Raw genomic sequence first — 27,399 nt, 5'->3', positions numbered from 1 at the left:
GAAATGGTCCACAAACACTTAAGGTTAAGTGCTCGTAGGAATGATGCATGGTCAAGGTCAAAATCCATAGCAAAACATTTTAATTTATTCAACTATCGACTGTAACACGTAGGTCGTAGAGCATAACTTCAATATTAATAAAAATGTAATATGAAAGAGCTCCACACGCAGTTTCATGCACTCGCTCCATCTCACTCTCTCGTATTCGTGCCATATGTCGCCTTATCTCTTTACGTGGACTCGTGTCGGTTCGAGACTCGTTCGGGTGGACTCGCCGCGCCACGCCTCCGCGCCGCGCGGTACCTATGCTCTAATCATGTCCGCATGTCCGTCATGTTCAACGCGTTCGTAGTTCCTGCATAACATTACACTTGGAATGGAAATGGAACTGTCTGAACATGTTAATTTTGACAACTCGGATTGAATGATATAGTTCCATATGAGGACATAGTTCCAGGAACTATTTAGGTCCGGAACTACGCATGTCTAATTGAGACATACGATTTCTTAATCTTTATTTTAGTAGAAATACTTGTAACTTTCGTTTAATTAAACAAATTTGGTACTCACCATGCCTCGAAGATGTAAAATGAAATGCTATTTTGGATGCAATGACAGTGGTTAGTTTGCATTATTTCCCGCCTTACTATTAGATACAATCATAAACGTTATATGAGTCGTCTATTATCAAAGCCGGCAATCTGACTTTTGAACAATGTTGGTAAATCAGAAAAACCAATTATTGACTTTGTATTCCATTGGCAGTCACAAAACTCTTCGGAACGACATCTTAGATAAATAACAGGTTAACTATTAACCTTTATTTAATGCAGGTTTTGAACCGTATTCTTTGAAGGAGACGATTATATTCAAATCAATCTGTATTGACATATCAATAACATTTTTTTGTCCAAATGCACAATTGTCACCTTTGATAATAGACGACTCATATATAGCATGATATAGTTTAATTACATTGGTATCTACTAACAAATTTCCTTATCATTTTATACCAATATTAAAAATATTAAAATCGACTCCGACCGTATATTTTATGATTGATATCTGTCCAGCCTCCGCTATGGTTGCCAACCTCCCTGCTTTGTAAAATCTTGAAAAGAAAATATTTTAAAATATTGTTTAAGTTAATATCGTTTGAATTAATAAATAATTCCCAGGCAGCCTAAACTTTAATGTGCATTTTCTTTTAGGTCCATTTCACACATTTCCTAATCCTGAAAGCGTGATAGTAGAACACATAGAGAGATTCAATGATTGGAAAGCAGTGCTAGACTTAGACATTCAAAAAATTGGTGACCGAAAAATTTATAATAATGTACGCTTATGTGGAAACCACTTCGAAGATTGTTTCAAATTACCTAGTGGTCGGCTTACCCAGAATTCAAGACCAACATTGTTTTGTAGTAAGTTATGGTATATTTTACACATCTCTGTGTTGGTTAAATGTTTAAATCAATACTTATCTTTTTTCTATTAAGTCCAAATATTACAACCTATAAGTACAGTGAAAAACCATTTTTATTTCTTTATTCTTCTTGTCCATTTGATGGTTTTCTTGAATAGGTTATTTGGTAAGTACTCTAGCTTGCGAGATTAATGACAAAAAAAAGTAAGAAGATGGATTCATAGTTTTTTGTATTAAAATCGCAAATTCTATTGTACAATATAATTATTGTGGTGACTAATCCAGTTTGTGACTTAGCTGTAAAGTTCAACCTAATATGCAAAATAGTGCACTTCAATATTATATATTGAAAATGGCCTCACAATCTGCAATTTAAAGTTACATGTATATAACAAGCGTCAGTTTATTTGAAAATATAAGTAGTCCTCAACAGGCCTAATATTAAAATATGAATGTTTCAGACAAACAATATCCGAATAATAAAATAGATGAAAGCTTAGATACATCTGAAACGAGGGATAATGTAGATTCATGGGATATAAAAAATGGTAACAATAAAGTTGAACATGCTCCAAGTAAGTTAAAATTTATTATATATACAGTGGTGGTCGTATAATTAGAAACACCTCAATCGTTTTTATTTTGAAATTAAACAATAAATAGTACAAATACAACAAAACGGTCAACAATTTATCCTTTATTAAAAAAAATTATATAAATTCCACTACACAAGTGTAGTTTCAATTTTACATTCCAGACAAACATTTAAATCCGTTTTAAGGTATGAACAATAATGGTCAACTAATTAGAAAAAACAAGAAAGTATTAAAGACAATATTTTTTTAAGTATTCGTAATTAGTAATGTTATTTACGAAATAGCTACTATCCACAACCTACATAATAGTTATAATTAATATTTATTAGTGTATCTCTTATTTTCAATAACAGCACTGGAATGATTCAATAAATTGTGTGGCACAAGTGGCATTGATTCAATAAATTTCATACATTTTTCTAGGCGGATTGAATTCCATGCCTCAACAAATGCTTCATATAGTTCGGTTTGACAGGCTCAAACCGGACTATTTTCTGGCCAGTCTAAAACGCATATACGCTGTTCGGTAAGGAAAGATTTGACGCTATTGTCGTTTTGTTAGGGTTATTGTCATGCTGAAAGATACAGGTTACAGGCAAATGATCGACCGAGTAGGGAATCATTGTGTGTTCTAAGATATGTTTGTATTGCCATTGATCCATTGTACCTTCAATCTTTAGGACGCATTCAAATCCACATTCGGAAAAACACCCCCAAACTTTAATGTTACCGCCACCGTGCTTGACTATACTCCTTGTGTATTTATAATTAAAAGTATTATTTACAGGGCGTCTAACGTAGCACCTTTCATCGGAATTCACCTTATATATTTTTTTATTATCTGAAAATAACACTTTTTTCCATTCTTGTACTGTCCAATTAACATTTTTTAGCGAATAATAATCGCTTCTCTTGGTGCTGCTTGGTAAGAAGCGGTACCTTGCGAGAGGTTCTTCCAAACAATTTAGCTCCCACTAATCTACGGCGTATCAGTCTTGACGAGACGTTTCTCAGGTCGTCAATCTGGTTGGAGCCATTAAATGGGTCTTTTTAGCAACATGAACGATTAGCGTATATTTTCTGGTAGATGTTTTTCTTAGCCGGGCCTTACTCAGAACATTTTCAACAGTTCCATGTGTTTTATAATGATCAATTGCATTGAAAACTTTCTAACAGAACAATTTAATGCTCAGCTATTCATCTGTACGCCCACTTATGGTCTATATGTAAATTAACAATTATTTGCCTAGTTGTCGTGTCACAACTTATAATTTTGCCGATTTTGAAGAATATAAAATTCAGAAAATTTTGAATTGTCGCCAAAATAATAGAAAAGGCCGAGAAAGAAATGTTATTCTCCAATTTCAAAAAAGAATGAGCTATGGGTGCCTTTTTATAATGTTTTTAATTTGACGTCCAAGCGCTCAGTAACATGAAATAAACTCCCACATGTGTAAGACTCATTTTGTAAATAAAAGTAAGATATGTTTCATATTTTATGCATTTAATGGGTTTTTTATTGGAGTGGCTATATCATTAATTATTGAATGTATATTTTTTACGAACAATTGTACGTTGAAGTTATACTTTCGTTATTCATAATAAGTGTTTCTAATTATATGACCACAACTGCAAAATTTTTTTTTGTTGCCCTTGTAGGCAGACGAGCATACGGCCCTGATGGTGAGTGGTTACCGTCGCCCATGGACTTCAACAATGCCAGGGGCAGAGCCAAGCCGCTGCCTACTGGCAAAATATACCGTTTTTTTTGTTCAAGAGAGATCTTGTTTCTGATCTTTATTTGAGTAAATGGATAAAGAGGTCACATCCCACCCAGTGTGAAGTGGTTACAGGAGTCCTTAGACAAAAACGCCACCACTCACCCTAAGACAAACGTCTAACTCTCAAATGTATAGTCTGTCTCATTCTTCAAAGCCACATGCATTCCTATTTATGGTAGAAAAGGTGGTTGTACATGCGCTCACAAGATGCTCTACAACCAGTAATTATGCAAATTATAATTAACTATTTGTTCATTTTGAAATCAAAGTAGCTTCTCAAAAATGCGTTACCCACTAATACAATAATATCTTTTCCCAAATTAAATTTAAAATCAAGTCTATTGTTGAAAAATACTAGGGTTACGATTGAGAACCATGTGAGTAGGTTTTGTGTCAAATGGGTGAGATGACCACTGATAGTGAATAAGAATATACTTCCGTAAATGTGGTACCAGCAACTCATACTTAGTGAGATTGGGGCAAGTGATTTTTTTTTAAAGATCTGCAATGTAGATCATCATTATTTTTTATTAATCTTTTATTAACATAATATACTTCACATTTGCTCAAAACAGTTGAGACAGGTTTTAATATAAATTTCTTTTTTAGAGGAACTACCGCCTCGCATTCTTTATAAAATAGACGCTGGACCTCCGTCATGTGCTGTCAAAATTATAGCAGACATTATTGGCTTAGAATTCGCAGAGAAGGAATGCGATTTTTTCAAACTTGAACATAAGTCTCCTGATTTTCTTGAGGTATGGATTGTACTTTGTCGAAACAGTAAACAGCTGATTTGCATATCATAATATGTATCCAGCATAATTATGGAATGTTGCTGGTACTATTCTAGAAACATTTTGTGCAGTCCCAATATCAAATGTATAAAGTTTCAAGCCAATGAGTTTAAAATTATTAAAGTTCATCACTGCGTTTCCTAAACATCTTCTTTAATGAGATCTAATGCTATTTCAAGTGAAAGGTGCCAGTTTGGCTATTCCCTTAGTATTGCTGATGTTCATGTTTGATGGAAACCTCGGTCTCATGTTAGACAGGTGCACCTTGAACAAAAAAAACGGAACATAATTCAATTACTTTTATTATGATGAGTAAATTCCTTATTATTGATACAAATGTTTCTGAACAGTATACAAATTTAACTGAAATACCAATGTAATTAAAAATTGCAATGATAATGTATCTCTGAACTTTATAAGCCAAATTTTAACTTATTTTCATTTTACATTTCTCTAATGTAGTACCAACCTACTTAATTGTGTAATAAATCATCTTCAAATGTTATTTTCAGTTAAACCCGCTCGGTACCCTGCCCACGATAACGGATGGTAAATTCGTCCTTTCAGATAGGTAAGGGTCAATGTGTTTTACGTATTAAACTGGTGGTAGGACCTCTTGTGAGTCCGCACGGGTAGGTACCACCGCCCCGCCTATTTCTGCCGTGAAGCAGTAATGCGTTTCGGTTTGAAGGGTAGGGCAGCCGTTGTAACTATACTGAGACCTTAGAACTTATATCTCAAGGTACGTGGCGGCATATACGTTGTAGATGTCTATGGGCTCCAGTAACCACTTAACACCAGGTGGGCTCGTCCAGCCATCTAAGCAATAAATAAAAAATTGGCCATAATGTCAGGGATTCACTGGGCCTTTATAAAAACATTTCCCACGAAATACTTTTGTTTCTTGACGACAGTAACGCCATAATGAAATACTTGTTAAGTAAGTACGGAAAAGAATTAGAAGAGTCCCTGTATCCAAGTGATATCGAGAGTCGAGCGCTAGTCGACCAGGCGCTGTTCTTCAACGCGGGAGTCTTCTTCATCAGGCTGAAAGCTATTGCCGTAAGTATACCGTATATATTTGGCAGCGGCTTGGCTCTGCCCCTGGAATTGCTGAAGTCCATGGGCGACGGTAACCACTCACCATCGGGTGGGCCGTATGCTCGTCTATCTACAAGGGCAATAAAAAAAAAACCGGTCATAAATGAATCACTCTCACAAACGAAGACTGTTAAGTTGTAGAGCAATTGCGGATACGACGAAACAACAGCAAAAAAAAAGCGACCAAAATTATATTTAAACGCCTCTCATTGACATCACAACGTCGGACCAATTGAGTCTGCCAGCGCAAAAGTGGCCTAAGCTCACCATAGTTATTATGGAGCAAGGAGGTTTAAGTTTTCACGAATTTGAATTTGACTAGGCAAAATAATTTTTGCAAGTGCGCAAAAATAATGTTTACAAAGCCATCCGTTATCTATGGGTGAAACTATGCATAAGCCGGTTTGGCATCAAAATTTATTGAAGTTATACTTCTTTAGGCGCGTTGTGAAAAATTGATGAGAGTGAAATTTTACGATGCGCGCGCACCGTGACACAAAATTAACAGAATGAAGTTGCCCACTAAATCGTTCATTACAATACGACCGACGTAACTTGACGAGTCTGAATATGAATCAGCCGCAGGTGAACTTTCCGAACCGTACCGAGAATTACCGAATTTATACGGTTTGAGGATGTTGTTTAATCGATTTTTTTCAAATTGATTAAAATTTAAATTAAAAAAAAAGATAAATTTAATAAAAATAAAGTACTTATAACTTCTTACGCGCGTACATAAGTACACGCACCCTTTTTATATTTTAAATAAATTGCAATATATATCGACGCTTGAAAGGCAAACGTGACTAAGCGACAATGCGTGAACTTTACAGTAGACTAATTTAAAGTTGAAATATCTGAAAACAAAATTTATTTTAACGAATCTAGCTGTAGTAGAATCTAGCTAGTAGCTGTAGGATTGAAATGATTTTAATAGACCTAGAAATATATTTTTTTTGTGCATCGAATATGGTTATTGCAATAATTATTTCGTTGCGCAAAAACAATATATTTCTTGGTCTATTAATATTAAAATCATGTCAATCCTACAGCTAGATTCGTTAAAATATAATTTTTTTCAGGTATCTCAACTTTAAATTAGTCTACTGTAAAGTTTACGCATTGTCGCTTAGTCACGTTTGCCTTTCAAGCGTCAATATATATGTATAAGCATGATTATGAAAAATTGTGGGTTAGGCCACTTTTGCGCTGACGGCCTCAATTATATTTTTATTACAATATAATTGAGGCTGTGCCACCGAAGCTCATGACTGCTTCGCGATAAATTATTCTGAATGGTGGCACATGTTTTACCCCTAAAGGCTTGAATTCAGATAAAAAGCATTGATTTGTTTATATAATTAGTTTTTATTATATTTACAACGATTCGGTGAGCGGAACTTGCTTCAGCTGATCGGTTGTTACTGATGCGATTAAAACATTTCACAATTGTGAATGGTCTTATTTAAAATTGAACTTTAACTCTGTACGTATAACGTTTTAATTAAGTTAACTATATATTTATTGTCCAAATTTATATATAACCGAGCGTGCTCTGTGTCGTAGTTACCTACGGTATTCGGAAGCCTCCAGGAGCCCACGGCGAAGCATCTAGAAGACATCGAGTCAGCGTACGGAGTAATCGAAGCGTACCTGCGGAAGCACCACTACATCGCGACCGACCACCTCACCATAGCCGACATCGCCGTTGGCTGCACCGCATTCGCTCTAAGAGGAGTGTTGGAAATTGATGAAAACAAGTAGGTTGATATAGTATTTTCAAGGTCAGAGACTCCTATGCTATTGCCTTCTATGCCACGCCTCTTATAATAGTGTGTCATTGACGGCATTGGTGCGGGTGACACGATATGTTCAGTCTGCACGGAAAGTACCAGCACCCTCCGCCAGTCCTGGTGAAACTGGAAAGACTTCCGGGCCACCAGTAATCCTTCAATACTAAAAAAAAAACCAGCATCCATTTGCTAAGCATTGCTGTGTTACAGTAAGGCTAGGAATGCTGCAGTACAAAACTATAAAGGCTAACCTCATGTCTCTAGGCAGGCAAAAACGGTTATTTTATAACATCTGTGGGCTTCGGTAATCAACTAACACACACACACACCTCTAATCGCTAATCTAATAAAGTAATAATACCTTTTATACTTCTGTGCCTGGAGTTTATTCATTAATCGATGGTGAGCTAAAATAAACAAAACGCACAGATGCAATAGTTTTAAAATTTTCTTTAAAAGAAATGTGTTTCACTACTTTTGTAAGCAATTTTGTTTTACAGGTTCCCAGGTATGATAAGATGGCTTCAAATTCTGAGCGAAGTTCCGAAAATCAAGAAACATGGTGTTTCTGGTGGTGATTTACTCGCAGATATATTAAGAAAACAGTGGAAAAAGAACAAGAATGTAGAAAAAATATATGATATTGATATATCCTATGGTATATCCTAGTTGCTGCTGAATGCTCCATGCAACATGGTACTACAAGAAGACTGTCCATTCCCTGTGGTTTATGTATGATCTCATATAAATATACCACAGTTAATGATTCCAATCTAGGACTGTGTCGCGTTGTCATGGCTGCTAGAAGACTAGTATGAGACAAACAGTACAAGAAAGTACACGGAGACCCTAAATGCCAGACGTATTTAACAAAGATACTACTGACACTTATCTGGTACTAAATGTGATCTGTCAGACCATAGTTGAGTCGTTAACCACATTGTGTGACAATGAGATCAATGGAAATATTATGGAGATTATTACTTTGTCTCGATTACTTCCTCGTGTGTAGGTGGCAGCAGAATCCTCTGGGGATTTTTTTTACTCTGCTCATTCCCTGGTAGCCTGAGGGGCCATTCCAGCTGCGTTTTGACTTGTAGGTGAGCTCATGGGCTTCAACCTGACTAAATGTGCTACCACTGGCTCTAGAGAGAGCAGTGCTTCGCAGAATCTGCTACCGGATCGGAATGGTGACCAAGTGAAAAGATCCGGCGAGAAACTCTGTGGATTTCGGGACAATCGATGCAGAGGGGAGTCTAGGTGTCTGAAACCTGCCGCGGAGATACGAATTACTACACTGGTTTTTAAGTCTTCGGGCCTAATGGGTGGACATCCGGTGTACTCACATCGAGCGATGTGGCGTTTAAGTCCCACAAGCCGGTACTCCAAGGAAATGCGTACCTAACACGCGAATATTTAAAGAATACTTTGTAATAAACATCAGATGGGAAAATTTGCGATATTACTGTTTGGTTGTAGCTTAGGGCGTATTGTAATCCCATAAAGAAAAATACCACCATTGTTCCACATAGTATTGTATATTATAGTTGAAGTCGTTGTGGCCTAAAGGATAAGACGTCCGGTGCATTCGTGTTGAGCGATGCACCGGTGTTCGAATCCCGCAGGCGGGTACCAATTTTTCTAATGAAATACGTACTCAACAATTGTTCACGATTGACTTCCACGGTGAAGGAATAACATCGTAATAAAAATCAAACCCGCAAAATTATAATTTGCATAATTACTGGTGGTAGGACCTCTTGTGAGTCCGCAAGGCTGCCTATTTCTGCCGTGAAGCAGTAATGCGTTTCGATTTGAAGGGTGGGGCAGCCGTTGTAACTAGCGGTGGGCTATAGCGGCATTTTCGGTTAGCGAAACGAAACTAGCTATCGAATGTCAATAGCGGCTTTTGAAACGCGCTATTTCAGTAGCGAGCAATAGCTGGTTTTGTTTAGCAGTAAACTAATGTGCACACGAACGAGCTAGCGTCTCGATTAATATTTCAGTAATTACGACTTTATTTGTAATTTATCTTTAAGGATATTATCCTTTATTAAACAACTATACATTTTATATTTTTAACTATTCAATTTGGCTATTAAACTTAAAACTTAGCGTCGCTTCTCTAATACATTTTGTCGCTAAACACGCGACTCGTGAATAGCTGGTTCAAGGCCACAAAATTCGACATCAACTTACATTCATAATTTAATTATTTCAATCTTATTTTAAGAGATATAAGGGCTAAAGTCAAAGGTCAAATGCATCTCAGTAGTGTACGTGAAAGAGACAAAATGATGATTGTCTATTTCGATCGAACCGATGTTTGCGCTGCGTGTCGCGATAGCTGCCTACCGAGCGGTACGAAGTTAAACGAATATTGCCGAACGTTGTGTGATTTGTTTTCGTGATCGGTGACGTGATTGAGTAGTAGATGTTAGCACGTTAGCAGGTTATTGCAGTACGGCGAAACTAGCTAACCGCTATTTTGTCTATAGATAGTTTCAATAACCATTTACGTTGCGCAACGACCATGCCTAGTTGTAACTATACTGAGACCTTAGATTAGAACTTATATCTCAAGGTAGGTGGCGCATTTACGTTATGTACGTCTATAGGCTCCAGTAACTACTTAACACCAGGTGGGCTGTGAGCTCGTCCACCCATCTAAGCAATAAAAAAATCTGATTTAATGTGTTTATTAGAATATGATATTTTAAATGAAAAAAAAGGTATTATTTATTGCCCACACGGTTGTAGAACAGAAGTTTTTGTTAAATAACTACCACCGAGATTGTCTCGTACAAAATCACCCCGAAACGTTCAGTCAGTATAGCCAACATTAAGATTCATAATCTAGGTGTTTTCGGATAATTAAATCGATCATCATACCACCAATTTATGGCGCGAAATCGTCCTACATTCCGGTTTGAAGATCAGGACACCCCTGGTATACTTTTATGTATTGCATTGTTATACTTCAACACATTCTGATAATGACTCCGTAACATGAGACTGACAAAATTAATTAGTATAAAAAATCGGAGTCGGATCGGAATATTTTATCAATATCCCGAGAAAAGGCATGGCGTCCCGTTAACTAAATTTAAATTGTATACTCTAAAACTGGTTCTTATTAATTTATAAATAAATATATTGGAATTAAAAAAATTTTCGAACCTAACTTTGTGCTTTGATTGTTATTAATATTCCCAATACCAACCCCAACCCCAAACCCAATGTACCCAATCAAAAAATATTCTGATTCTAACCTAAATGTGTGAAGAGATCAGTGTTTACCCAATTTCGGAAGGTCATGGTGGCTAATAGGTTCATTGTGAACCTAGGTATTATGAGTCAAAGGTTTAAGATGCGCAGGAAGAACAGCGCGATTGCTTATTATTAGAGAATATGTGTTAGACTTAATATATGTAATCAAATCAATTCCTTATTTTGTTAACGTTATTCATATTATAATAAACAAGAAAAGGTTGAATCACTATAGTAAACTCTTTAGTAACGGTTCCTAGTTTTTATTTCGACTAGCCATAAAACCCTTTTTTATTAAAATTTGTTTAGACTACATATTATTCTTCATTTGGGTTGCTGTAAACAGCACTAGCGCCATCGCTCAAGTGCTTAAATGTTAGTTCTTATTATTTAACACAGATGGCAGCATTTAGCAACATTAGGTATTCACTAGAGTGGGATTGCTATAAAAATTATTTAATATAAATAAATTAGTATAATTTGTATGTAACCAACATTTAATTTGGGATTATGTTTCACGCTTACTACTGAAAGTTGCTGTTTAAGTAGATAGCATGACCTCAATTTTTCAAATTAATAAAATTGTGTAAAACTACCATGTGGTCTCTCATAAACTGACTACAAAGTTATCTACAGACGTTTAATACAAAATATTTGAAAGACAATACAATGTCCAATATCTTTGAAGTATCATAGAATTAAAATTAATGTGAGGAGCCATATTAGTATCACCAATAGTATCAAAATCATCAATACTAAATCACGTAATGTAGTACCTAGTTATGTTGTACAATTTTTTTAGCAAAGTGACATCTATATTTGAGTTATGAGACTTCTAAGTTGAGCCTCGTTGACCTTGCTATGCAACTTTCGAACTTAGATCGTTCAAACGACATTCGCTGGAAACATAATTTGAATGGCACGGTATCGGACGAGGGGCTGTGACTCGCCAAGATCGCCAGAAACGTGTACGGCGAAGTGCGATCGACTCGTCGATGCGCTGCTGTTCCGCCGCTCTTGTCAATTTTAAGTTTTTCGAAGCGCGTGTGTAAATAAACAAATTTCTTTTCATTGAAATGTATGATGAAGTGATACAAATGTTTGTTTAATAATCGTGTCTGCACAAAGTGGAACTTTTTAAATGTATCCGTAACCGCTTCTCGCAATGATAAGGGAGAGCACTCAGTTACCTTTTGAGAAACCGGAGGCATTAAAATGTTTCATGTGGTCTAATTGATGCCACTTTTTAATTTGTTTAAGTGTTTACGTTGAATTTAAGGACTACTGTGTTATAGTTCAGTGACGCTTTTAAAAGTTCAACCGTCATTTCGACACGATCGTTAGTCGTCTACACGTTGAAAATGAGTGTGTTGAGTGGTTTAAGTAAGGCGGACATCAAGACGGCGAGCGATGGCCTGCTGGAGCTGCCCGAGGAGAGGCTCCGCAGCATCATGCGGTCTGAACCGATAACCGCAGTCTACCACGTTGAGCAGACACCCTTTGCAAGGTCAGTGATCTAAAATCTTGTCATTGTCATATGTTATCTGTCAAAAGTAGAATGACCTTTAAACTTTCTTGACCTAATTTATATTTTAATATGGCGGAAAAGTGTTCCTATATACGTTGAAAAAAAATACCCACACGAGTTTTTACGATATGAATATATGTTACATTAATCTAGCTATCTACAAAATGACGCAGCCAGTTATAAAGTATACCTACGTCTGCACAATTTTCATGGTCAAGAGATAACAATTCTATAGGACTGTAGTGTTTTACTAAAACTTTTATTATTTTACCAAATTGTGAGGAGCATAGATTAGTTTGTTTTAAATAAAGTTAAAATGTGTTACAATATAGCATTGTTATATTTTTATCTGTTGATAAAAGAAGTGAAGTGCTAAAGTGCCTGATAAACCGTGTTACTCTGATAAGATTATAGTTTGTGCCAAAGAAAAGGTGCTTTGTAGAAAAATACTGTTCAAACAATGGAATTGTTTGGAAAACAGTAAACATTTACAAAATATTCAACCTTGATACCAATATTCATATTGAGCAACAGTTTACTATAAATACTAAATAATGAAAATCGATTAAGGGCCGTGAAGTCTAGTAATGCCTTTCTTTTTAAATAATAATGTTCAATAAACTCACCACCTGTTGCACAACTACCCACTGCAATGTAAACTTAACTGCATTCTATTACTCCTAACTATCATCTATTTATTTAATTGCTTAATATAATAATTACAACAATGATTCATAAATAATACTTATAATTGTGCTGTTAATGTTAATTTTTAACATAATTAATTATCTAACTAAATCTGTAGTTACTAAACTCTTTTCAGACCAAGATTTTGCACATTGTAATAATAAATGATATTAATACTACTATCCTTTTAATTCTGATTAATTATATGTGTAATGTTAAAACCACTAAAATATTATTGTATGATGAGCATATACAAACTAATAGTTTATTGAAAATATTCAACTTAAATTGCTGTCTATTCCAAAAAAAATATTTGTTAAAACTTCAAAATATCAAGATTTGGACAAGAATGAAAAAGTTATTGAAATCTATGATAATTAAATATACATAGAGTTAGATACATATCTAATACAAAGTTGAATTCTAACAAAATGCCGAGCAGTTAATATTATGTGCATTTAGATGTATAATTCACTACAAAATTATGCATATAATGAGATTGCATATTTATTGTCCACAAGTTTGTAACATTTATATTGTCAAGTTCCATTAATTTATATCATGTTACATACCATCATAGCTACAAGGAAATGTAAGCATTATAGTTAATTGAATATTATTAATGTATGCATAAAATATTTAATTGTCGTTTGGTATAAGACAAAGGATTAGAGAAGTTTAATAATATAAACAGTTAAAGTCAATAATGTCTTTTAAACTCAAATCATTTTGTTGTTTTGTGGTTTTCCACTCAAGGTCACAAGTGTAAACAGGTTTGTAGTCAATCTGACTACTTTGAGTAATAAATAAATTCATGAAAGTTCCATTGAGTATCCCTATTTCTTACAAGTAGGTAAAAAATTATAACTGTTATACATTGTTTTTGTATTTAGCTTGTTTCCAAATGACAATATTGATGTTATCAATGTTTGGAAAATCTGTTATTTTGGATGTGTGTAAAAACACTGTATGAATTACTAGACACTGATACACACATAAAATCAGTTGTATCAATTTGCACTGTTAACAGTTGAGTTATATAAGATCTGCTTCTACACTAAATACTACTGGGTTTTAAATTGGTTTTGATTAGTGAGGTAATAATTTACGATTAATTAATGATTGTTGTAGTTACATTGCTAGTAAAACAACTATGATTTTTGAGTGACTTTAGATTCAATTATTACAATAAGCCTCTTTTTGTAAGAAATCTTTTGTAGGACAGCTTTCAATTACAAAAAGTAATAGAGGAAAAAGGTGGAGAAAGCGAAGTAATGTACTGTCTAATTTCCTATCGATTTTAATGTTATAAAACTATATTTGTAGGAAAACTAAAAATGTTTGTAAAGACTGTTTTAATAACCATAAAATTAAATTTGTGTAAATCAGTATTGCACCATCACAAATGATCCAAACTCATCAGGTATGCTAATGATTTATTGATTTGGAACAATTGTAAGTAACTTCCCTTGTATTTGTTACTCAATATGTAGGCAAATGATTTAGGTAGTTTGCTAAATTATAATTGCTATTAGTGACTATCACTTCTCTAATTATTTACCAGTGTAAGCATCGATCCATGCATTAGCATTAATTTCCAAGTATTTTCCCTATGCAAACAGCTGATGCTTGCATACTATTATAGCAGTATGGCGCAACTTATATATAATATGATAAATTTGTGCAATTCTCAGTTTGATAACGTGTTTTGTTATCAATAAGTATTTAATAAAAAAAAGGAGATGTTATTAGTACTTTTTTTTTATTTATTGCTTTCGATAGGCAGACGAGCTTACTGCTCATCTGATGGGAAATGATAACCGTCGCCCATAGACATCCAAACTACATCAGTGACTCAGATGCGCTGCCTATCCTGGCCTGGATGGGCAGCCTTATGTATGTTACACCGGCTATCCTGTCCTTCAGACCGGAACACAGTATTACTGTTTTGCGGCAGAAATAGACAGGACGGTGGTACCAACCCGGGCGGGCCTCTACACAGAACCCTACCACCAGTTAATGCAATCATCGATGCAGTGATGTTATTGTTCTTCGTTGCTCACTTTGGAACCTTTATATGCCTACCTGATTAACATATTTAAAAAAAAAAAACATTGGCTATTGCGATTTGTAACGCATGCCACTGAACGAACGATACGATAAAGCAAAATTGTTTTTGAAACTTGTTCAAAGTAAAAGGCCTCGACGTTTAGAACCGGATATGCAATTTCATTGTAACGTTTTATGCGAATGATCGTTTAACGTTAGATAATTTCGTAGATTACGGACGACTAGTTATTTTTCGGGTATTACACGACTCTGGTATATTGAATAGCCTCGGGAGGTTCGTTCACGAGATTAAGTGAAATTTAAGATTTGATCGGGTAATGGTTAGCGTCTAGTTAATGAATAGAATCTGTAAACGGTCAGCGTTTATTGGCAATTTCACCGTACGGCGACGTGCCCCGGGGCGGCTCGTTTCCCGGGAGTCCGGCGCGACTCGCGCGGATAGCAGTTTTTGCTCGTCCGGCTTCGCCAGCTCTGCCGAGATGTAATCGTGGACTTTCTACAGCTGAGCGGTCGCTTGTTGAGGCGGTTTCACTTTCATGCGGCGCCGGAATGCGGCCAGACCTCCGATCGGCGCCCCTCGTGTTACTGAAATTTCTTCCAGGAGCCATCCACCCTATTCATATAACGTATTTTCGAAAATATATTCGACGTAGCTTTATTCGCCCCGTGGACAAAAAACAATGAGGACATGTCGTTTGTTTATGGAATCATCTTACTTTCCACAATTCCAGCGTTCGTGATCCAGAGAAGGAGTACGTGGCGGGTCGACTAGTAACTAATGTCTTATTTGTGTCATTAGTGCGAAATGCCAGTGGCTTGGCACGGGCGCCGCTGGCCCCGGCGTTCCCTCGCGGCCGATGCACCGCTGGGCCGCACCGACTAAATTCGGGACCGTTGCATCACGCATCACTTTCGGTTTCGTTTGTCACGCGGCTATTTTAGATAGAGTGTCGATTATATAGAACGCCGGCTAAGAAGAGGCGAACCGCTACCGGCTCGGTTCGATGACTAATCGCCGAGGAACTTGGGAAACTACTTTATTTTTTTAAATATAACTTAACCTTTTATATCTCACTAGCTTTTGCCCGCGAATCCGTCCGCGTGGAATAGTTACTTCGGCATAACGCTAAATTTTACCCCCCACTTCATTTACGTAGAAAGTGAAAATATTTTTGAATTATAAAATGTTAAGGAGCTATTTAAATCCCTATTTTGAAAAATTCTTTATTGGTGCTCCACCTGTATAGGTCTTAGAGCGATGTTATATAGCCTAAAGTCTTCCTCAATAATTAATAAAAGAAATATTTTTCAAATCGGACCAGTACCTAGTTCATGAGATTAGCACGTTCCAACAAAAAAACTCTTCAGCTTTATAATATTAGTATAGATTCAGATTATATAATAATATGTCAACTACGAGAGAACAGTATATATGAATCGAGACGTATGTTGCAGCTATCTCGAGTTTGCGGAACGAAACCTAATCCTTATGTAGCAAGCAGCAGGACGCAAGCGAGGCCAGAGCGACCGGCGGCTGCACAAGCTACGCTGTAACGTAAAATTCTTGTTAAATGTGGTCAATTGATTTTAGAGGAACTACGGAAAATATTTTTAAAATACATAATAATCCTTCACGCTATTGTCATCCGATAAATATGTAGAGTACGTTAAGAGTTGGGCTCGGAAAATTACGTATTGGTATTTATGGTTTTATATTAACCACTGACCAAGCTTGTCGCGAAGTCCTTTGCCTATCTACAACAATGAAAAAGAAATACAAAAGTTTCGCGGGTATTTGATTTGGTCTTATCTATATATTTTTTTGTTTCAAGCCGTCTATTGACTTGGAGAGTGCTCGTAGGTATACAAAGACAGCAATGCAACTTAGTCGCAAAACAACGAGGCCAGCTCCGAAATATTACCATTATGCATTTGGATTACATAATTGGCCTCAACGACATAAATTATTCGCAAGGCCATAATTCTTAATGCAAATATTCACCTGCACCACGACCGGGCTAGGTTTTCGGGTTGTGCAAGGCCCGCGACACCTCCACGCACGTGGGCGAATCGTCGCCCCGTTCGAGAACAATCGAGCATCGAATTCAATTCGACCGTTGGAATGCTGAGCTTTTAATATCGTTACAAAACTGACGAAACAATGTCAACATTGCTACCGTACTGCATTCGGACTGTGGATAGACGTAACATGTGTGGACACGTTGTGGATGCTGTATTGACTTATGCCATCGTCAGACCACCGGGCGTTCTTGTGGGCGTTTATATTTTTCCAACATTGAGGTTAGATCGCTCGTGTAAAATGTCATCAGGCAGTGTAGCGAAAGTCTAGTCGACCTTCGGCCTAGAGTCGGATCTAGGTGGCGCAACACTGAATATGTAACATGGCGCATCCGATACGTTCAACTTATTAACTGGTTAATTTAAAAAAAAAAAACTATAAATTGTAAGAAACGTTCAGTTCCAATATCGCGAAATGCGCCGCAAATTGCTTTGAAGCGGTTATTTATTAAACTGCGCAGTTCGCACGACAAACACGCACGTAGCATCTTTGGGATTGATCGCATGCTTGTGTAGATAATGCTCAGATAGGATCTGTTCACCGGCGCAGTCCCGTCTGCCATGACAATATTTCAGTACCAACAATCTCTCAGTGCTCATAGATCGCATCTCTTATCGCGCGAGACCCGCTAAGCTAATTTTAGAGTCCGTTTAAAAGGAATGTTGTCGACCGTGAATTTTCGTATCGTATTAAAAGCGAATTATCATCGGTCGCCTGAAATCGGGATAAATATTCACTAGAAAATGTAAGGTTGCTTGCGACGTTGCACAAACACGACCCAGTGAGCTCAATAAGCTCTCCTAACTCCTGAATCACACACGTGAATCATAAGCTAGCGATATTTCAAATGATGTAACTCGTTGTGGGCTCTCCCGAGTTTGGAAATTCGGCCGGCAATACAACGTAACTATGACGTTTGCATTTTAAATAACAAATCCTCAGCTTTTATGACCCAACAATATTGGACTTGACAAATACATGTCGTTTCGCTCATCTGTAAAAGCTACAAAATATACAAGATTATTTGATAAAATATATGCAATTTGTCTTGTCGTGACTTGAATATTTGCAGGGCTTATAGTACGTAGGTACTTACTTGTCATGTGTACTTTCAGTCTCAATACAATTCGTTCAGACGAAGGCATCGGTTAACTAATATTGACCCGGCTCGGTTATGATGTTTGCACGGTTGATGGATGTGGTCTGCTCTGTGATTCTGTTTACGTTTCCCTTCCACAACCTCGGTCGGAGTTCAGTGACTCGTCTAGTACGCATCACGATCTTTAATTGTACATTTCCGTAGCATTTCCATCCGGGGGCGGCGCAACGATGGAGGGTGTCACCTTTCTCATCGCTCGCATCCTCTTCACAGTTATAAAATTAAACGTCCCATCGAAGACTGCCTTGCGCACTGTCAAAACAGATTACGTTCAAACGTCTTTGTTTACGAATTTCGAACTAATACACGTGTCAGCATTGATGGATCCTACGAGCGTTCGGCATCGGTCGTAAACGGCTGTGTTATTCAGCATTCCAGTTGGATTTACAGCGCGTCGACTGGCGCTGCGTAAATATAATTAGAGAGGCTATTTATCAGCTCGGCGGAAGGGCGCTCTGTATCGCTACAGTAAATCTAGCGGGCCTTCTGACGTCTCAATCCGGTGAAGAAATGGAATGTCAAAGCGATGCCTCTTGCGCCGCGATACTAGCGAGATCAAGTTCCTATTCGTCACAATCAGACTGTATTAAATTTGTATTACGTTGACTTTAGGATTACATGAATCGGTGTTCATCGGTGCCTAACGATACGTAATAGTCTGCTAATACTTTGCGGAATGCTGGGCTTGTTTTAGGACATGTTATGACGCACAACACTATTCAATGCTTGCTTAGATTACGTACACTAATAAGCTACAATATAAAAAGGAACTTTATTTCTTCTAAAAAGAGACTGGTAGGCAGTGCTGCTAGCCTACATAGATTTGGTAAAATCGGCTTGCGCCTGTCCATATTGCCAAGTAATGAGGAATAAGTTTCGAGTTTAACGGTGAAATTCTCTTTGTGATTCCAAATACAATTTAACTGAGGGATAGCAAAGGAAGTTTCCGAGACGTGTGTTTTTTATATGCTGCTAGCGTCGAGAGGTCTGAAGCGAGCACGGTGGTCAGGGCCCTCAACATGAACATTAACATAAACCGTGATAGGCTAGCTCAGCCGCTCGGCTCTACAGAGACGTTTACGTCACGATCCTTCAAGAGATACAAGAAAACTTGACAATACTTTTACTGGTGGTAGGACCTCTTGTGAGTCCGCACGGGTAGGTACCACCGCCCTGCCTATTTCTGCCGGGAAGCAGTAATGCGTTTCGGTTTGAAGGGCGGGGCAGCTCTTGTAACTATACTGAGACCTTAGAACTTATATCTCAAGCTGGGTGGAGCATTTACGTTATAAATGTATATGGGCTCCGGTAACCACTTAACACCAGGTGGGCTGTGAGTTCCTCCACCCATCTTAGCAGTAAAAAAAAAATACACCATACGTTTATCGAAGAATGAAAATTATATATACGTTAGTCGGAAAGTACGTAATTACATAATCAAAACACGTCTATTTTTTCTGAGGTTAAATCATTTACTCCTTATTAAGTCTTATGACTGTATAGACTTAAATACAAAAGTACATTCAGTATGTAATCCTTTGTCCACCTGCGAATACACCATGAATGTTTAATGAAACTCCACAGCCGTGACCTTATAGTTTGAGCTAGCCTTACATGCATTGTTCTTGCTCGCGAGATGACCGATCTTGTATATAATTCCGACTTATCGCTTTTGTTCGGTTTCAATGAACTTGGTACGAAAAAGAAAAAAATGTTTTTAATAAATAGATTTTGTCTCAAATTCAGTTCAAATTATGTTAAGAAGACAGATTTACAAAAAAAATAAAAAAATTGCCATGTTTTGGAGCAACGGTGATGTCATCGACGGACCATCCGAACGAATATTCATACGACTGATGAGTCATATACCTGTCTTAGATCCGAAGGTATAATTTGAGTTTTTTTTTTTTTTGTTTTTTAATTCGATTCACATTTTTCTAATGACTAAGGCGAAGTGAATTTTTCATTTTGCATTTCTTCTTCGATCGACACGAGACAGCCCGTTGCCACACGTGGACCCGCGCTGGGAACATCGCGGAGTGATTCATCAGGAGGCGGGTTCAACGTTCTAAGTGACGAAGTGGAACCTCGTGAAACGTTAGCGCTCCTAAAAAGATCATTAGTATGGAGTGACGTCCGTCCGTCGGTCGTCACCGCTAACAGTTTTTTTGTCACGGAAGACAACCTGTCCCGTCCTAGTCGGCCCCTGATTAACGAGTGTAACATGATCTAGTACCTTTTCAAAGCCGCATAGAGCACGAACCGCTAAAATATGCTACAAATCTACAATGAATAAAGCCCAATTTGCTCGATAAGTAAGCCAAAAACTTGCAATCCTATGAGACTATTATAAGAACTTAGTCCTTTTTAATTATTTTTTCCTTAACTATTCGCTAGTAGCCTATAAGGCTATTCCAGCTACGCCTCGAAGGGTAGGTGAGCTCACGGGCTCAACCACGAGCACTGATTCGCAGAATCTACTACCGGGTCGAAATCGCAACACACTGAGAAGATCCGGCAAGAAACTCTGCGGGCTACCTTATTAATCAAGGATAGTTAAAAGCGTCCCGGGCGCCATTAAGCAGGCCGAATGCAGGCAAAAATTGGAGAAAGCTAGTGCAAAAACTGGACCAAGGTGGTCACGACCCTCAGTAATAAGGAAGCGACAAAGAAGAAGTTAAAAGCGTTATAAAATAGTACATAAATTGTTTTGTTAGTGATGCAATGGAACTGTATGAGAATGAATGTCCGGAAATCAAATTGAATTATGAAGTTCGCTTCGACGACCAATAATGCTGCGCTAACGCCGCCGAAACGGCTCGGTGGTCGTCAGTGATTCGAGAAATCAACATCGCACTTGCCACTGTGAATTACTGTCGGTGAAAAGCTCCGGTCGAAGATGTCCGAGTGATGTACGAAATCAAATAATTCGTACTAGAGGTCCCGCAGTAGTTGAAATTCGACTTTAAATTAATTGGAATTGTAAGTTTGTACACTATTATGATTGTATTTTCTATTTCTATAATCACAAATTTCGCCAAGACTACACTATAAAAATATTAACAAAGACAAACAATATTTAATCTCAATTTGACAACAGACGTCAAGAACAAAAGTTTGACAATAAATAGTATGCATGCGTGTGTGCGTCAAATACATGGTATGTAGTGTGTGTAATGTTTTCTTTATTGATTTAATGTATCTTTTATGCATTATTTTATAAAAATATTAGCATTGTGCACTTCTTCTCTATATTCTCTATAAATGTGGAAAATTTCATACTCCTCCGTCCGCGCAATTTTCGTAAAAAGGGATACAAAGTTTTTGCTTCACGTATTAATATATAGATAGCGAAGTGCGCTAATACCGACACGCTAAATAATTAGCCTCGTCAATGTTTCTCACACAATAATCGGATCTCTCTCTCCGTTTGATAGAGCACGGAATATTGTCGTCTTGCTTCCGCGTCAGTTTGTTCGATTTTGGGCGAGGACAAAGCGTCACTTTCTACGGAGAGCACGCGCTGTGGCAAATGAAGTGTGTCGCTTGCGAGACAGCTGCGCGATAGACTTTGCCCTAATGTGCACCGGAAACCATCAATTTAAATAGTGCGTCGGATTGCCGCCGCGAAGCTTCTGCCCGTAGGATGCAACCGTTATACGGAGGAAACCGTGATTTACGACCTCCATTGTTTTGTGTCCGAGATCACTTACTTGACATCCTTACTCAATCGAATAACGTCTGGTTATTACACAAATAATAATATTACTTCAATAAGGATTTCAAGTTTTATTTGGATTGACCGAAACCGGTACAAATTCCCGTCCGCATAATAAAGTTTGTGAAATTTGAATGGCTGCACTAACCAGATGTTCGTTTAGATATATGGGACGCGGAAACCATCTGTCGAAGCATTCCCCTGAACATTGTATAGTGTACGTTAATAGAATGCAGCCCTTAAAATGTGCATTTTCCATAGAGTACTCAAACGATGACGGGATTCGTATTTTTTTTTTGGGCATTGTGTTAGTTATGTAACGTTAATAATAAAACAGAATTACTTTTGTTAAACCTTTTATTGGTGGTAGAACCTCTTGTGAGTCCGCACGGGTAGGTACCACCACCCTCCTTATTTCTGCCGTGAAGCAGTAATGCGTTTCGATTCTAAGGACGCGGCAGCTGTTGTACTGTAAAAACTGAGACTTAAAACTCGTGCCTCAAGGTGGGTGGCGTCATTTACGTTGTAGATGTCTGGGCTGCGTAGTGAGCTCGTCCACCCATCGAAGCAATAAATAACAAAAACTGAAATCTTCACAGAAAGTTTCAAACTGAATTAGAAAAAAATAGTACTTATGGAAATAGGGTCGTCGTGACCAACCGAATACTTCAAATTGGCGTTTGAAATGCTTTAGGTACTGCTACGAATATGACTGAAACTATATGACGGTCGTCTGGCAGTTTGTCGACCACTTTCTCGATTCGAAACGAGCGGACCGCCATTACCGAAGTTATTGTTTATGAAAAGCGGGTCACAAGAAAGCGATACAGAGGAACGCGAGTCGCCGCCGGTCACTCGCCAATATCCACCGGCGAAGAGGTCACGGCCGTTAAACGAAAACAAACCGCCGTCGACGAGAATTACGCGAACTCCAACGGATTCGAATGCGGCTACCGTTACTGTAACAGCGGATTCATTGTTCGTAACGATAATGGCACCGATTTCTCTTTTAAATTCATTTTTCTCTAATCTTTTACTGTGGGTCGAACCTCTGGTGAGTCCGCGCGGGTAGGTACCACACTACCCCGCCTATTTCTGCCGTGAATCAGTAATTCGTTTCGGTTTGAAGGGCGGGGCAGCCGTTGTAACTATACTTGAGACCTTAGAACTGATATCTCAAGGTGGGTGGCGCATTTACGTCGTAGATTTCTATGGGCTCCAGTAACCACGTAACACCGGGTAGGCTGTGAGCTCGTCCACCCTAATGTAAGCAATTAAAAAAAAAACCCTAATCGGCCCCTGTGTTTATTGCGATGGACATTTTTATCGTCCGTACACTTTCCGAGAGGTTCGTCGTTTTGAATATTCATTTGTGCAAGTGTGTAGGTACGTGGGTATGTATGTTCGGAGCAGCTGCGTGGCGAATCGGGAATGCGCGCGCGCATCATGCGCGTTGCCGAGCGGGGCGACGCGGCGACGTCTCACACACGCCCGGTAGACAATGCCTTCGACTGTGATCACTCTTTGTTTAAGTGTTCTCTCGTCTCAAGGTCGACCAGAGCGGCAACAATACCTTTTAACTTTATAACAAAAAAATATATGGTTTTATTACTCTTTCCCGTGACACGAGCGAAACGCAACATCATGCCGGTGTGCGCGGAGTATTCTTTGTTAATCTGTGGTGAAGGTCAACGCGGATAACGTATACGGGTCATACACAAAAAGGGTAAAAAAAGTGTTATAGCAATGTATCATCTAAAAGAGCAAATTGGCGAATATTTGAAAGTATTTAAATCGTAAAGGTACTATATTACTACTCATTTTAATCGTATCTTGTAAAATATTACATTTCATAAATTCATTTTGATGGCGTTAAACATCAAAAAATCTCTTCCTGTGGACTGTTACAAGACGAAGGTATAATGTTTGAGCCATGTTTAAAAATAGTTAAAGTACCCTATATATTAAAATTATTTACTTGTAACACAAACAATATAATAAAGATGATAATATTGAGAATAACAAAAATATATCGTTACTATCTGTATACAATAAATCCAATAAACTTATGGTTACATGAAATGGAGTCTTTTCTGTGGACGCAATAAAACGACATCAAATTTTAATTTATTCGACCGCATTAAGTTTTTTTTTTTTAACTGTTGGCATCACTAAATAGTGGCCATTCCGGCGTTTGATATTTTGTTGTTTCGATTCCAGTGCGAGTGAAAATATATTTTTTATTCCAAAACACACATAAACGTAAAAGATCAAGTGTTCTTTCATGTTCCAATTATAGACATGTAAATATTATCTATAAAAATGTATATTTATTGTTTTTATATGAGCATTTAATACAAGTAAATGAAAAGCATGTTGCTTGATTTCTAACCTTAAAGTTAATTTCTTTACGCAAGAGTTTTTATAATACATCTTTTCTGTGGACGTCTTTCCTGTGGTCCCGATGTCCACCGAAAAGACTATGTCCACAGAAAATGTGTAAGAAACATACCTTAGTAGGTCTAAGTAGAGAAAGTAGTAAGTAGAAAAATAGTTGAACCGAGGGCCTACTCCTTTTTTAAAGTTGGTTAGAAAGAGGTTTGATTTTGGCAACATTTGATATTCTAAGTTAGAGCCTCAAACTTTTTAGTACATTTTATATACGCAATAAAAAAAATTATAAATCTAATCAATGTAAATAGAGGAAACGAAACCTTTTTTTTTATTTTTATTGATTTCGTTCAGGGGGTTCAACCCTTGGGTCGTGGGTTGGTCCATATCTTGCTTCGTTTTAGTTCATGCTGATTCAGACGATTCTGATAGTTCTCTGAAAATATTTTGAAATAATCAAAGTCCTTAAATTTCATTACATTGCATATTAAAATTCATTAGCTATTTAAAGAATTATATAAGAGTAATATACCATGGCTGTAAAATTATTATCATTCGAAATTTTGTTTTGTTTCATAAGTCCACCGAAGGGATTTTCCTTTTTGTAGATATTATTATTTTATTTTTTATTTTCCAATTAATGTGATTATTTTGACATTTTATTTGCGTTTCGGTATTCGTTTATATCAGTGGCTACATGTGTTTGATTATGTTGTCTTAATATATTTTAGCTTACGCTGCATCACAGCTTTTCATCTCTCTTGTAGACTAAATCGTCTCTTCTGTGGTCCGCAAAAATATAAAAATTGCGATTATGCCAAAAATAAGACATATTGATCTCGGTTACAGTGATTAAAAGATTGATAATCAATAGCTAAATAATAAATAGTTTGTTTCACACTGATTCTGAGATATTTTTTTGCTGCACTTTTTTATTCTCTATTTGTGTATGACCCATACATAAATCTCGACAGCAGAGCCATAAAGTCGGATTTGCTTATCGGAACTACCCAAAAGTCGCTTTTAAACAGATTTCGTGTTTTTTTTATTTGTCTTCTTTTAAATAATTAAAGAAATCTTATCTACCTACATATCAGTAGATAATCGGATAATTTGAAATTTTTCCTATGATACGGCCTCTAACGTCACATGTTTTACTGGCGGTCGGTAGGATGTCTTGTGAGTGCGCACGAGGAGGTACCACCACTCTGCCTACTTCTGCCGTGAAGCAGTAATGCGTTTCGGTTTGTAGGGCGATCCAGCCGTTGTACTATTAAAAGTGAGACCTTACAACTCATGTTTCAAGGTGGGTGGCGGCATTTAGGTTGTAGATGTCTGGGCTCCGGTAACCACTTAACATAAGGTGGGCTGTGAGCTCGTACGCCCATCTAAGCAATGAAAAAAAGTACAAAGCTTACAGTCTTTAGAGACAGATAAGCGATCCACCAAAACTACGCAAATGCGTAACTCCAATTCGGCAGTGTTTTGTTTATGTTCGACCGCAAAAAGTTGCTCCAATTATCAATCCAAATGAATAATGATAAATGTTTTAATTGCTGACCGGCACGTCAGGTGAGCGTGGGAGGCACCCACGCAAATTGAATACAACAAATCAAAAGACGTGTCCAAACACCTTAATATTAGTATTTTTTTCTCAAAAGTCCAATTATGATTGTACTAATAAATTATTTTTAATTCTGCTCTAATAACACATTAATGGAATAATACGAAATTTTAATGAAAAAAATAAAACCGTCTCAAACAAAACTAAATTAGTAGTATCATCTATGTGTGTAGTTCAAATCTATTACATATATTAATATTATTAAGGAAAACTTAAAAACCGCTGATCAGATCTTGATTTAAGATTTAAATGGGACCACATGAGACACAATCACCTAGATTAAAAAACATACACAAAAAAGTCGAGTTATGAACCTCCTTTTATTTGAAGTCTCTTAATAATAACATAGACCGTAACAAATCACTAATAAATAGATAATAAATCAAAATATTTAATATCGAGCTAAAAGGATAAGGAAGACCGTTGTATACTCGTAAGTTTTGTATCTTATAGTGTTGGGAACAGAGCCAAGGTGAACGAAGGCGTTTCTTACCGTTTTTATGCACTATGCGGAATATCAATCAAAACTCTTGATTGTTTATGGCCAACGCATAATGATAATAATAAATGGCAACATTTTGAATTTGAACGTCATTAATTTTAGAAATGGATTGCAAATCGAACAAAGTTTTAGAAACTTAACTTTAGTATCTATGTGTGTACTTCTTTCAACTAAATAAAAATGCAGATCGATTTATCGATAATGCTGCACTTTGATGTATTTGCCTTTTGCAGGTTTTGTTTAATTTTAATTAATTTAAGACAAAAACGAAACTCGCTCCGAAAATAATCAAAGTTTTAAAAGGTAAAATAAGAACAAAAATTTTTTTTTATGATTTGTGATTGCGTTCTACTTATATTCTTATAATTATTAATAAATACGCACTAATTGTTATTGTTACATAATTACCACAATATTGTAAGTGCGATGTTGTGTTTTTTCACGCAAGCTGGAGACGCACTGGCTTCAATGGATAGTCTAAGCACTGATTAATCTAGAAAAGTGACATATGTATCATTATTTTAGAATTCAAATTTTAACTCTACTGTAATCGAATTTAGTATCTGAACCAACATATGTCTCTTTCGGTACATTTAAAGTTGACTATCAATTAGAAAGTGTCGTCGGATTTTTGCTCAGGAAATTTTCTGGAGAATTTGAGTGAATGGCCCACCAAAACAGAGCTCGTCCTTGTTATTTTTTTCCATTACCTATTCACTAGTAGCCTAAGGGACTATTCCAGTTACGATCGGACGGGTAGGTGAGTTCACGGGCTCAACCTGAGAGAATTTGCTAACACTAGCCCTAGCAAGAGTAGTGCTTCGCAGAATCTACGACCGGATCTCAGTGTGAAGATCCGGCGAGAAACTCAGTGGG

At 37.0% G+C, this 27,399-nt stretch overlaps 3 protein-coding genes across 4 annotated transcripts in view; all 3 read left to right on the top strand.

Annotated features, from left to right (window-relative positions):
• Positions 1-27,399, top strand: part of LOC110385588 (uncharacterized) — a 933,915-nt gene that overhangs the window by 635,544 nt on the left and 270,972 nt on the right. The gene's annotated exons all lie outside the window — the stretch shown is intronic.
• Positions 457-10,678, top strand: LOC101736583 (glutathione S-transferase D7). The gene is made up of 8 exons (XM_004930440.5): positions 457-620; positions 1,212-1,424; positions 1,888-2,001; positions 4,413-4,561; positions 5,113-5,171; positions 5,515-5,662; positions 7,268-7,461; positions 7,995-10,678. The coding sequence occupies exons 1-8, from the start codon at positions 572-574 to the stop codon at positions 8,161-8,163; spliced, it is 1,095 nt and encodes a 364-aa protein (XP_004930497.3). The 5' UTR covers positions 457-571; the 3' UTR covers positions 8,164-10,678.
• dapk (death associated protein kinase) overlaps positions 11,675-27,399 on the top strand; it is a 227,764-nt gene continuing 212,039 nt past the window's right edge. Inside the window, exon 1 of one of the 2 annotated variants that reach the window (XM_012693914.4) lies at positions 11,675-12,271. In XM_012693914.4, coding sequence (XP_012549368.2) covers positions 12,126-12,271 — 146 coding nt within the window. In that variant the 5' untranslated portion in view covers positions 11,675-12,125. The remainder of the gene's footprint in view (positions 12,272-27,399) is intronic. The other variant, XM_012693918.4, reaches the window with a different exon arrangement.

This window comes from Bombyx mori, chromosome 10, assembly GCF_030269925.1.
Source record: "Bombyx mori chromosome 10, ASM3026992v2".
NCBI classification, from domain to species: Eukaryota; Metazoa; Arthropoda; class Insecta; order Lepidoptera; family Bombycidae; genus Bombyx; species Bombyx mori.
The sequence above is the reverse complement of the archived record's forward strand: the minus strand, read 5'-3'. Positions and strand labels throughout refer to the sequence as shown.

Bases quoted from the DNA above. Each gene is read 5' to 3' on its own strand.
- LOC101736583 (XM_004930440.5), top strand. From the start codon at position 572: ATGCCTCGAAGATGTAAAATGAAATGCTATTTTGGATGCAATGACAGT. The intron at 621-1,211 runs GTTAGTTTGCAT...ATTTTCTTTTAG, and splicing joins TTTTGGATGCAATGACAGTG to GTCCATTTCACACATTTCCT. The intron at 5,172-5,514 runs GTAAGGGTCAAT...TCTTGACGACAG, and splicing joins AAATTCGTCCTTTCAGATAG to TAACGCCATAATGAAATACT.